The sequence below is a fragment of the Platichthys flesus genome, chromosome 13, assembly GCF_949316205.1.
Source record: "Platichthys flesus chromosome 13, fPlaFle2.1, whole genome shotgun sequence".
NCBI lineage: Eukaryota > Metazoa > Chordata > Actinopteri > Pleuronectiformes > Pleuronectidae > Platichthys > Platichthys flesus.
Window position 1 is genome coordinate 352,501 of NC_084957.1, and position 13,348 is coordinate 365,848.

General features: G+C 44.2%; 1 protein-coding gene across 1 annotated transcript in view; it reads left to right on the top strand.

Moving 5' to 3' along the window:
- The first annotated feature begins 6,923 nt into the window (after nt 1-6,923).
- The window catches only part of LOC133967010 (myosin light chain kinase, smooth muscle-like), a 32,047-nt gene continuing 25,622 nt past the window's right edge, over nt 6,924-13,348 (top strand). The window contains exons 1-11 of the mRNA XM_062402168.1: nt 6,924-6,955; nt 9,669-9,822; nt 10,198-10,405; nt 10,719-10,764; nt 10,870-11,035; nt 11,131-11,296; nt 11,366-11,384; nt 11,879-12,035; nt 12,309-12,361; nt 12,580-12,680; nt 12,794-13,003. Of these exons, the coding sequence (XP_062258152.1) occupies nt 9,670-9,822; nt 10,198-10,405; nt 10,719-10,764; nt 10,870-11,035; nt 11,131-11,296; nt 11,366-11,384; nt 11,879-12,035; nt 12,309-12,361; nt 12,580-12,680; nt 12,794-13,003 (1,279 nt within the window). The 5' untranslated portion in view covers nt 6,924-6,955; nt 9,669. The remainder of the gene's footprint in view (nt 6,956-9,668; nt 9,823-10,197; nt 10,406-10,718; nt 10,765-10,869; nt 11,036-11,130; nt 11,297-11,365; nt 11,385-11,878; nt 12,036-12,308; nt 12,362-12,579; nt 12,681-12,793; nt 13,004-13,348) is intronic.

Here is a 13,348-nt window from a genome sequence, read left to right on the forward strand (position 1 = left end):
AACTGGAAGTTTTACGTCTTTGGTCATTTTCATCTTTTCTTTTCTCTCTGTTCCTGACATCATGTTCCTGACATCATGTTCAAACATCATGTTCAAACATCATGTTCCTGACATCATGTTACTGACATCATGTTCAAACATCATGTTCAAACATCATGTTCCTGACATCATGTTACTGACATGTTACTGACATCATGTTACTGACATGTTCCTGACATCATGTTACTGACATCATGTTACTGACATCATGTTCCTGACATCATGTTCCTGACATCATGTTCAAACATCATGTTCCTGACATCATGTTACTGACATCATGTTCAAACATCATGTTCAAACATCATGTTCCTGACATCATGTTACTGACATCATGTTCAAACATCATGTTCAAACATCATGTTCCTGACATCATGTTACTGACATGTTACTGACATCATGTTACTGACATGTTCCTGACATCATGTTACTGACATCATGTTACTGACATCATGTTCCTGACATCATGTTCCTGACATCATGTTACTGACATCATGTTACTGACATGTTCCTGACATCATGTTACTGACATCATGTTCAAACATCATGTTCAAACATCATGTTCCTGACATCATGTTACTGACATGTTACTGACATCATGTTACTGACATGTTCCTGACATCATGTTACTGACATCATGTTACTGACATCATGTTCCTGACATCATGTTCCTGACATCATGTTACTGACATCATGTTACTGACATGTTCCTGACATCATGTTACTGACATCATGTTCAAACATCATGTTCAAACATCATGTTCCTGACATCATGTTCAAACATCATGTTCAAACATCATGTTCCTGACATCATGTTACTGACATCATGTTCAAACATCATGTTCAAACATCATGTTCCTGACATCATGTTACTGACATGTTACTGACATCATGTTACTGACATGTTCCTGACATCATGTTCCTGACGTCATGTTACTGACATCATGTTACTGACATCATGTTACTGACATCATGTTCAAACATCATGTTCAAACATCATGTTCCTGACATCATGTTACTGACATGTTACTGACATCATGTTACTGACATGTTCCTGACATCATGTTACTGACATCATGTTCAAACATCATGTTCAAACATCATGTTCCTGACATCATGTTACTGACATGTTACTGACATCATGTTACTGACATGTTCCTGACATCATGTTCCTGACGTCATGTTACTGACATCATGTTCCTGACGTCATGTTACTGACATGTTACTGACATGTTACTGACATCATGTTACTGACATGTTCCTGACATCATGTTCCTGACGTCATGTTACTGACATCATGTTACTGACATCATGTTACTGACATCATGTTACTGACATCATGTTCCTGACATCATGTTACTGACGTCATGTTACTGACATCATGCTACTGACATCATGTTACTGACATCATGTTACTGACATCATGTTCCTGACATCATGTTACTGACATCATGTTACTGACATCATGTTCAAACATCATGTTACTGACATCAAACAATACAGGAAACCCAGACTTTTAAATGTGATCTTTTAAACATTAGATCACTGGAAAAAAAGGCTCTTTTAGTTAATGAAATAGTCTCTGATTACAACATAGATTTATTGTCCCTCACTGAGACGTGGCTGCATCCTGATGATTATGTCAGTCTAAATGAATCTACTCCCCCCAGTCATATCAATTCACAGGTTCCTAGAGAAATTGGGCGAGGAGGTGGAGTTGCTGCTATTTTTAACTCCAGTCTATCAATTAATCCTAAACCTAAACTCAGCTACAAGTCATTTGAATGTCTGGTTCTTAGTCTTCCACGCCAATCAAGGAACCACCAACAGCCAATCATATTTGCCGTAGTTTACCGTGCTCCCAGGGCTTATACTGAATTTTTAAAGGAATTCCCTGAGTTTTTATCAAACTTAGTCCTAAAGACCGATAAAATTATTATTGTTGGTGACTTTAATATTCATGTTGATAATAATAAAGATTGCCTTAGCGTAGCATTTATTTCAATACTAGACTCTATTGGTTTCAGTCAGTGTGTGCACAAACCTACTCATTGTGGTAACCACACACTTGACCTTGTATTATCGTACGGTGTCGCAATTGAAAATTTAACAGTACTTCCGCGCAATCCAGTTCTATCAGACCATAATTTAATAACCTTTGATTTTTCAATAACTGAATATATGCCACTAATAAAAAATTCATTTTCTAGATGTCTACCTGATAGTGCTGTAGCTAAATTTAAGGAAATAATCCCAATTACATTTAAACCCGTATTAGCAGTAGATATAAACAACAAATTCTTTAAAACCCTGAGCTCCATTGAGATCGACCACCTCGTCGATAGCTCTGCAGACTCATTACGATTAACATTAGACTCAATAGCGCCTCTAAAAAAGAAAAATGTCAAACATAGTAAATTAGCTCCGTGGTATAATTCCCAGACAAATGAGTTAAAACAATTATCAAGAAAACTAGAAAGGAAGTGGCGCTCCAGCAACAATGTTGAAAACCTCATAGACTGGAAGAATAGTGTTAAAGAATATAAAAAGGCTCTCCACAAAGTAAGAGCCGCCTACTATTCAAAACTAATAGAAGAGATAAAAACAACCCCAGGTTTCTCTTCTGCACTGTAGCCAGGCTGACAGAGAGTCACACCTCCACCGAACCCAGTATTCCTCCATCCCTAAATAGCAATATCTTTATGACCTTTTTTAATGATAAAATTCAAACTATTAGAAATAAAATCAACCATCTCCTGCCCTCAATTGGCACTAATACCCTCCCAACAACAGAGATCTCAGAAACGGCTGAGAATCCTACCCATTACTTAGACAGCTTCTCTCTGATCACCCGTGATCAGTTTACCAAATTAATCTCAGGTTCTAAACCAACAACCTGTATCTTAGATCCCATTCCTACCAACTTACTTAAAGACATTCTGCCCCTAATTGATAGTTCGTTACTTAACATTATCAATCTGTCATTATCATCAGGTTATGTACCACAGTCTTTTAAAATAGCTGTCATCAAACCCCTACTCAAAAAACCCACCCTAGACCCAGAGGTTTTAGCCAATTACAGACCAATATCTAACCTCTCCTTCATTTCTAAAATCTTAGAAAAAGTGGTAGCCAATCAGCTGTGTGAGTTTCTCCAGGAAAATAATATATATGAAGACTTTCAATCGGGGTTTAGAGCCAATCACAGTACAGAGACAGCCTTGGCAAAAGTCACTAATGACCTTTTAATAGCCTCAGATCAGGGACTTGTGTCTGTCCTCGTTCTGTTAGATCTCAGTGCAGCATTCGACACAATTGACCATCAAATTTTATTACAAAGACTAAAACAGTTAATTAACATTAATGGAACCGCCCTTAACTGGTTTAAATCGTATTTTTCTGATCGCTCCCAATTTGTGCAAATTAATGATGAGTCATCTGTGCGCACCAAAGTTAATCATGGTGTTCCACAGGGCTCTGTGCTCGGCCCAATTTTATTCTCATTATATATGCTTCCACTAGGAAACATTATCAGGACACACTCGGTAAATTTCCACTGCTATGCGGATGACACCCAGTTATATTTGTCAATAAAACCTGAACAAAGTAATCAATTAACTAAACTTCGAACATGTCTCAAGGACATAAAAACCTGGATGACCCGCAATTTTCTCTTATTAAACTCAGACAAAACAGAGGTTATAATACTTGGCCCCAAACACCTTAGAGATGCATTATCTAATGATATAGCTGCGCTAGACGACATTGCCCTTGCTTCCAATGAAACAGTCAGGAACTTGGGAGTGATCTTCGATCCTGATTTATCCTTTAATAGTCACTTAAAACAAATTTCTAGGACCGCTTTTTTCCACTTGCGTAATATTTCAAAAATTAGACATGTCCTTTCACAAAAAGATGCAGAAAAACTAGTCCACGCCTTTGTTACATCGAGACTGGACTATTGTAATTCATTATTATCAGGCTCCAGCAGGAAGTCGTTAAAGACTCTACAGCTTGTCCAAAATGCTGCAGCACGTGTCCTGACGAGAACAAAGAGAAGAGAGCACATTTCTCCAATATTAGCATTGCTACACTGGCTTCCAGTTAAATCTAGAATAGAATTTAAAATTCTCCTCCTCACCTTCAAGGCCCTTAATAATATAGCGCCTTTATACCTTAAAGAGCTGTTAATACCTTATAAACCCACTAGAGCACTCCGCTCCCAGAATTCAAGCCTACTTGTCGTCCCTAAATTCTCTAAAAGTAGAGTAGGAGCCAGAGCTTTTAGCCATCAAGCCCCTCGGCTGTGGAATAATCTACCACTTTCAGTTCGGGAGGCAGTCACCATCTGTTCGTTTAAAAGTAGACTCAAAACCTTTCTTTTTGATAAAGCTTATAGTTAGAGCTAATTAGTGCGCCAGAATGTTACTTGTTCTATTTTATGACACATGACACACGGAGCTTCTCTTTCCAGCTTCTCCTTCCTCTTCTCCATCCCTATCCCCCTTCCCCGGAATCCCTTTGCTTTATCACCCGCAGATCCAGGGCCTCTGTGGCCGCACCATGGATTACGGTTTGTGGATCGCGCACCGGGGGTCGCGGTGTTGGATCCAGTGTGGCGGATTCTGAGTCATGTGGGCTGATCGTGGTGCTGGTGGCGGACCCTGTGTCGCGTTGGCATTGGGCACGGGCGGTGGACCAGAACCGCAGTGGTGGCTTGTGATGGGTCCTGGTGGGCGGCGGTGGACGGTGACTGAGGACTGAAGTGGCGTCTGGTCTGGATGGTGGATCGTGGTCTAGATGGTTGCTGAGCATGGACTGTGCTTCATCAATGCTGCTAGAGACTTTGATTATTGATGATGTTCTCCTGCACGTGGCATCTATTGCACTTCTGTCCGTCCTGGGAGAGGGATCCCTCACATGTGGCTCTCTCTGAGGTTTCTACATATTTTTACCCTGTTAAAAGGGTTTTTTGTAGTTTTTCCTTACTCTTGCTGAGGGTTAAGGACAGAGGATGTCACACCCTGTTAAAGCCCTATGAGATGAATTGTAATTTGTGAATATGGGCTATACAAATAAAATTTGATTGATTGATTGATTGATGTTACTGACATCATGTTCCTGACATCATGTTCCTGACATCATGTTACTGACATCATGTTCCTGACATCATGTTACTGACATCATGTTCCTGACATCATGTTCAAACATCATGTTACTGACATCATGTTACTGACATCATGTTCCTGACATCATGTTCCTGACATCATGTTACTGACATCATGTTCCTGACATCATGTTACTGACATCATGTTACTGACATCATGTTACTGACATCATGTTACTGACATCATGTTACTGACATCATGTTCCTGACATCATGTTACTGACATCATGTTCCTGACATCATGTTCAAACATCATGTTCCTGACATCATGTTACTGACATCATGTTCCTGACATCATGTTACTGACATCATGTTACTGACATCATGTTCAAACATCATGTTCCTGACATCATGTTACTGACATCATGTTACTGACATCATGTTACTGACATCATGTTCCTGACATCATGTTCCTGACATCATGTTACTGACATCATGTTCCTGACATCAAGTTACTGACATCATGTTACTGACATCATGTTCCTGACATCATGTTCAAACATCATGTTACTGACATCATGTTACTGACATCATGTTCCTGACATCATGTTCCTGACATCATGTTACTGACATCATGTTCCTGACATCAAGTTACTGACATCATGTTACTGACATCATGTTACTGACATCATGTTCAAACATCATGTTACTGACATCATGTTCCTGACATCATGTTCCTGACATCATGTTACTGACATCATGTTACTGACATCATGTTCCTGACGTCATGTTCCTGACATCATGTTCAAACATCATGTTCCTGACATCATGTTCCTGACATCATGTTCCTGACATCATGTTCCTGACATCATGTTACTGACATCATGTTACTGACATCATGTTCCTGACGTCATGTTCCTGACATCATGTTCAAACATCATGTTCCTGACATCATGTTCCTGACATCATGTTCCTGACATCATGTTCAAACATCATGTTCCTGACATCATGTTCCTGACATCATGTTCCTGACATCATGTCACTGACATCATGTTACTGACATCATGTTACTGACATCATGTTCCTGACATCATGTTCAAACATCATGTTCCTGACATCATGTTCCTGACATCATGTTCCTGACATCATGTTCAAACATCATGTTCCTGACATCATGTTCCTGACATCATGTTACTGACATCATGTTACTGACATCATGTTCCTGACATCATGTTCCTGACATCATGTTCCTGACATCATGTTCCTGACATCATGTTACTGACATCATGTTACTGACATCATGTTCCTGACATCATGTTCAAACATCATGTTCCTGACATCATGTTCCTGACATCATGTTCCTGACATCATGTTCCTGACATCATGTTACTGACATCATGTTCCTGACATCATGTTACTGACATCATGTTCCTGACATCATGTTCCTGACATCATGTTCCTGACATCATGTTACTGACATCATGTTACTGACATCATGTTCCTGACATCATGTTCCTGACATCATGTTCAAACATCATGTTCCTGACATGTTACTGCCATCATGTTACTGACATCATGTTCCTGACATCATGTTCCTGACATCATGTTACTGACATCATGTTCCTGACATGTTACTGCCATCATGTTACTGGCATGTTCAGATGATAAAAAGTGTTGAGAATCCCAGAGGGGGCGGTGCCCTGCTGCTCCTCGCCAGCAGGGGGCGCAGTGGTGAATGCTCCGATTGTTCAGGTGAAGCTGCTCAAACTACATTCTGTCATCGTCCAGTCCAGAAGCAGAAGAAGCTGAGAGGTGAGTTTCTTTTATTTACCTTCACCTCCTGCACCACAGCGCCCCCTGCGGACTCCTTCACACTGAGACCTCAAATGGTCAATCTGATTAATCTGCTTTATCTCAAATTAACGTTTTGTTCGTGTTTTTCACAAACTGTCCGGTGGGCGGAGCCAAGTTCCACTCGGCTCAACGTGTGTGTGTGTGTGTGTGTGTGCCTGTACTTGTGCCTTTGTGAGGACCATTTAAGCATCGACATTTTGACTGGTCCTCACAAACTACTCTCCTGTTTGGGGTCCACACTCGGTTTTGTTGTCAGAGCTCAACTCAGCTTTAAGAGTTGGTTTTTAGTTTAATGTTAGGAAACAAGTGAATGAGTGTCCTCAATAAGAAGTAGTACAAACACATGTGTGTGTGCGCGCGCTGGTTCTCTGAATCTGATGGAAACATGTGTCATGTGTGTTTACTTCTTCATGTGAACACATGAACACACAACCTAGAGAGAACACACAGGTGAAGTGAGTTCAGTAAAAGAATGAGCGATGCTGCTCCCCCCACGATAGAGGAATGGATAGATATAGTAAATGACATTTATGCTATGGAAAGGATTACTTCCTCCCTTCGTCTTCGTAAAACCGTGTTCATCTAATTATGGAGCAAATGGGTGAGATATGTAAAACCCCTAAGACCAGACTTTGTGAAAGTTTTGAATGAATGACCCTGTAATGTTGTCTTGATTTAGTGAGCCTCACCGACCTCTATCCCATTCTCTCTCAAGTCACCCTCTAATGTGTTGATGTTTTTTATTCGGCTTGTTTTTATTCATTTATTTGTTTTTCTCTATTGATCTGTGATTATTGTCTACATGTGCGCACTGTACCTCTCCCAAAGATTTCTTTGATGATTTATTATCACACTTGTGAAAATTCTAAATTGATGTGTTGAACATGGCTCATAACGCCACCTAGTGTTTCAAATAAGTGTTAATGTCAGTAAGTCGTGAGATTTATACATATATGAAAATTATACATAAATGTTCATTTCAATTAACATTAATGTATCTGTGTGGCAGAGGTTCAAACTGCTGAGACACAAGCTGTGCGAGCACATATAGACGTCATGTTGTGAAGAGTCACCACACAACCTCAGAGAGCTGACACCTGACTGACCATCGGCCTCTCTTGGTCAGGCTCTGTGTTTTATTTTGAAAAGGCCTGAAAGACATTAAACATAAAGATGCTCTGATTGGTTGTTGAGGGTGTGACCTCAGATTGAGAAACGGCGTCAGGCCCTCAGAGGAATCCGCGGTTAAGGATGTTTGTGAAACGCTCGACTGACGTGAAGGAATCTCCTCCGATTAAAGAGCCGGAGATGGCCCCTGGAGCATGCTGGGAAGTTTCCTGTGACTCACCTGTGGACTCTCCTGAACGTTGTCTAGTAATTTGCTGCTGTTTGATCTGTCGAGTCTTTTATTGACAGTATCAGCTGATTGTGTGACATGTATTAATTTCCTGTCAGTTTGTGGGTCACATGGCGTTTGTGACTTTGTGTCTCTTGAGAAAAGCTCTGATTTGCAGTTACCAACTTTGTCCTCAGGAGGCGCCACCCTCATGTCCTGATGTAGATGAACAGCTACACATCATCAACAGGACTAAATTAATGATAACGTCTTAGAGTTCGAGCTAGCTTCTGTTAGCTTCCGAAGCAAAGAGACAGCTTACGTAGAAACTGTTTTGTCGGATCCCTTCACTGATGCACCTGGACTCTCAGAGTCCACAGGACCAATCAGGTGTTTTACCTTCTGGTTGGAAGTGGTGGAGCCCACAGACAATGGTTCAGTGTTCGGGGGGGGGGGGCTGCCGACCAGGAACAGAACAGAACTGTTCTCCTGTGGAACCAGTGGAGCTGTGTGAAACACTGTGTGTGTTGAATGTGAACAGACACTAAGTGTATTTAAACAGCAGCTGTTTGTGTTTGTTCGGCGGCAGGAGAATGTTAGCAGCATACCTGATGTGTGACTGCTGTTTGTTCAGAAAACAGATTAAACGTCGGGTCCTCGAACGCAGCATGAGCTCAGTCTGATGGCGCTCGCCCCCCCCCCCCCAGAGGCAAGCTCAGTGGTGATCAAAAAGTCAACCAATCACAGCCCAGTTTTTGTAACAATATAACTTTTGTAAGATGTTTAATATAAATTTGGTCATCAGTCATCACATGATGTCAGAACCTTGTCAGTGTGACATCATCTGTGATGTCATCAACAATTAACCTCAAAGAGAAATCATATTCATATAGAGCCATGACATTTTATTGTGAAAGAACAGGATCCTAGTCAGTTGAGTTAATGGAACCGTCATCACATCAGTCAGATATGGTTTATAATATCTAGAGTCTTTATGCAGACGACATGTTCACTGTGACAACGTTTCCTCCTTCGCTCCCTCAGCGTCTGTTGTCTTACTCTGCAGAGTGGGTTCCATCTCCTGTGAGAACAACTGACTGAGTCACAGACTCAATCCTCAGCTGCAGCTCCTCTGGCTCAGGAGGATGTAATGAGCATGGGGGGCTGCAGGGGGCGCTGCTCAGCTCCAGTGTTAGAAACAGTTGAACTGAGGTTGTCGGGTCCGACCTGCAGCGAGTCACATGTTGGCGTGTTCACACACACATGATGTTTTTATCTTCATGTCTCTGATGTGTTCATCACGCACACACTGTTGTTGTGTTCTGTGGACGGCAGGATGAGTGACGTCCGGTCGAACTCGTCCACCGTGTCCCAGGGGACAGGCCCGTCACCGGGGGGGGGCTCCTGTGGCGAGGAGCCTCCAGCCTTCGTCCTCCCTCCTCGCAACGTCCGGGTTCCCCTGGGAGGAGACGCCCGACTGGAGGGCAAGGTACGAGCACCTCCATCACAGCAAACACAGAACACACACTGTGTGGTAACACACATTTCAGATGTTCACTGAAGAGAAGCTGAACACAGGATTAACATAGTTTCAGTCTTATGACCGACAGCATCCTGATGTGAAGCAGTGATCTGCACACAGACACACACAGAGACACAGAGACACACTCAGAGACACACACACACACAGAGACACACAGAGACACGGAGACACACTCAGAGACACACTCAGAGACACACACACACACACAGACACACACAGAGACACACACAGACACACACGCACAGAGACATTCACACAGAGACACACACACTCACTGGTTGGCAGATTGTGAGGTTGTAACTGACGCCCTGTGTATGTCAGGTGTATGGACATCCTGAGCCTCAGGTCACATGGTACAGGGAGGGGAGGGCTGTGATTGGCGGAGAGCGCTGTGTCCTGGTGAGAGGTGGGCGGGGCACCTTCAGCCTGGTGGTGGGTGGAGTCAGAGAGGATGACCTGGGACGTTACACCTGTATGGCGACCAATCACGCAGGGAGCCGACAAGTTACTGTGGAGATACTCTTGGAAGGTAATGAATACCTGCAGTACTCCAAATACTACACCTCATATTGTCAATACTACTGTTATTAATACCAATACTGCTTTAATGAAGTCACTACTAACTAGTTCTGATCCACTGGAACCACTGGTTCAGTCTCCATCTTTAACTTTCCACACGTTTTTAACGTGCGTCAGTTGGTCGGACACACAGCGCCACCAACAGGACGCTGAAGTTAAACTTCTCTGAGGTCACATGACCTGGAGGCTTCATGTCGTCACACCTCAGACGTTTGTTTTCCTGTGAACAAAGTCACTGTTCAAACGTGTTTCTCTCCCTGCAGAGGATTCTGGGAAGAGGATCATCCTCCCGTCCTCCATGAAACCAGGGTGAGCTCCTGACCTCTGACCTCTGAACCTGACCTCTGAGCCGGACTCCTGACCTCTGAACCTGTCCTCTGACCTGTGGAAACCATGGGTCACTCTTGGTTGCAGGTGGCGCACTAACACACAGATGCTGGAGAGCAGGACCAGCTTCTGGGCTGAGAGTCCGCCCAAGTTCATCAGCAAACCGAGCCGGGTCTACGCCAAACTGGGTCAGATCGGGAGGTTCTCCTCCAAAGTAACCGGACGACCACAGCCCCTGGTCACATGGTACAAGGTGGGTTCTGTGATGGGGTGGAACTTCTGTCTGTGTTTAATTGTTTTGCTAAAGAGGGGGTGGAGCTTCAGTTTGTGTGTTTCCTCCGCCTGCAGGAGGGGGCGGGGCTTCCTTTCTGCAGGCGGGTCAGTACATATGAGCGCTTGGGCCTTCACTTCCTGGAGATAAAGGAAGTTTGTGCAGAAGATGCAGGAACTTACACGTGTTCGGTCTCCAACGCTGCTGGAGCAGCGACGGTCAGCGCCGAGCTCCAGGTTCAGGGTGAGACGAGTTTCATGTCCTCAGTGACCAGGACGGACGTGTTATTAATGTCCTGACGTCTCCCCTCAGGTGCTGACTCCTCCAGCAGGTGAGTCCTCAGACTGATTCCCTGAGATTCACAGAGGACGTTTCCTCACAGGTAAAGCTGTTAAACATGTTTACTCCCTCTGGAGTCTGCCTAGGGCCCCCCCCGGCTAGTGTTAGCTCGCTGCTGCTACCCGTCAGACATTTAAGTGGCCGCATTAACAAAGGACCCCCGGGACACCTCTAAACGTTGACTCGACAGTGTGGAAGGATGCTGCTGCTGCGCCAGCTCAAGCTCCCATTGCTCCCACTGCTCCCACAGCTCCCACTACAGGGCTGCGCTGGGGAGCTGGGGCTGATGGGGGCGGGGCACTCAAAACCGGTCAATCTGAGGACGGCTGTTTTAAATGATCCTTGTGGTATTTTGACCAAAATATGTCACAGACATTTCATTAAGACCCCAAGGAGCCAGATCAACTGTGGTGAATGAGCACAATATGTCCCCGTTAAGAGTTTCTGAGAAGATGTGCCGACCGATTGCTCTGCTCCCCCCTTTAGGACGGATCACACAACTGACCCCTCACAGACCAGCACAGTGGACGGAGCTGCACCCTCCTCCCACACAGAGCAGCAGCAGCGCCCCCTGCAGGCAGACTCCTGGAGGAGCAGGCCTCCTGTCCCGCCGGTGCCTGAGAGGAGAACTGCAGCTGCTCCAGTCAGTCATTATTGTTACGATGCATCATCACTATGAAACTTTCAGTGTTGGACGAAAGACACAAGTGACTCAAACTACATGAGTTAGATAAAACTTGTTCTTTAACATGTAAGATATCATCGGTCAGATCAATGTTAGAGTTTGAACTGCTCAAGCTCAAATCACTTACACAGCAGCCTCCTCTTTAACTGGAGGTTAGCTCAGCAGCATGTGTGTTAGCATGACGCTCCACGGAGTTCTGTCTTTCTGGGTCTGAAGTCTTTGTCTCTGCAGGTTCAGGCCGTCCTCCGTCCTCCTGCAGGTCCCACCGGCTCAGACAGCAGCAGGTGCAGAAAACAAGCTAACTAAGCTAACGTTAGCTGCTGTCATGTTTTTAATATTGATATTATGGATGGATATTATTTCCCGCTTTCCCTCAAACAGGATGTTTCACATGAATTTTCCTTCAATCAAGTAATCGATGAATCTGTGTCTTATTTTACCGTCTGTGTGAACCTGTCTGTCTGTGCACTGAGCTTCTCCTGACTTCCTGTCTGTGGTGCAGGGCTGTGTGGAGGTCAGTGCCGTGGTCCAACCTGAGGTTTGAGGCCGTTCCTCTGGACCAGGAGGCCACGGTGGGAGGACAGGTGACCTTCACCTGCCAAGGTCAATACAACCTGCCAATCACAATCCACTTTGTCTCAGTGTTACACAGACAGGACTCGTATTATAGGTCCCTGGCCCTGTGAGTCCTGATGTCTCCTGTTTCCTGCTCTCAGTCTCGTCTGCTGCCGTTCCCATGGTTACCTGGCTGAAGGACGGGAGGCCGGTGAGGACAGGACCAGTTCTGCAGCAGAGGCAGGACGGAGCCTGTCTGTCCCTCACCCTGGAGAGAGTAAGACATCTGGACCAAGGGATGTACCGGTGTCAGCTGACCACAGCTGATGGTCCGACCATCGACTCAGCAACATGGAGTCTCAGTGTCCAAAGTAAGACCTGTCTGTCTTTCTGTCTTTCTGTCTGTGTGTCTCTGGGTCAGTCTGTCTGTCTGTCTGTCTGTCTGTCTGTGTGTCTATTTGTCTGTCTGTCAGTCTGTGTGTCTGTCTGTGGGTCTGTCTGTGTGTCTGTCTGTGGGTCTGTCTGTGTGTCTGTGTGTCTGTGTGTGTGTCTGTCTGTCTGTCTGTCTGTCTGTCTGTCTGTCTGTCTGTCTGTCTGTGTGTCAGTCTGTGTGTCTGTCTGTCTGTCTGTCTGTCTGTCTGTCTGTGTGTCTATTTGTCTGTGGGTCTGTCTGTCTGTCTGTCTGTGGGTCAGTCTGTATGAGTGTCTGTCTCTGG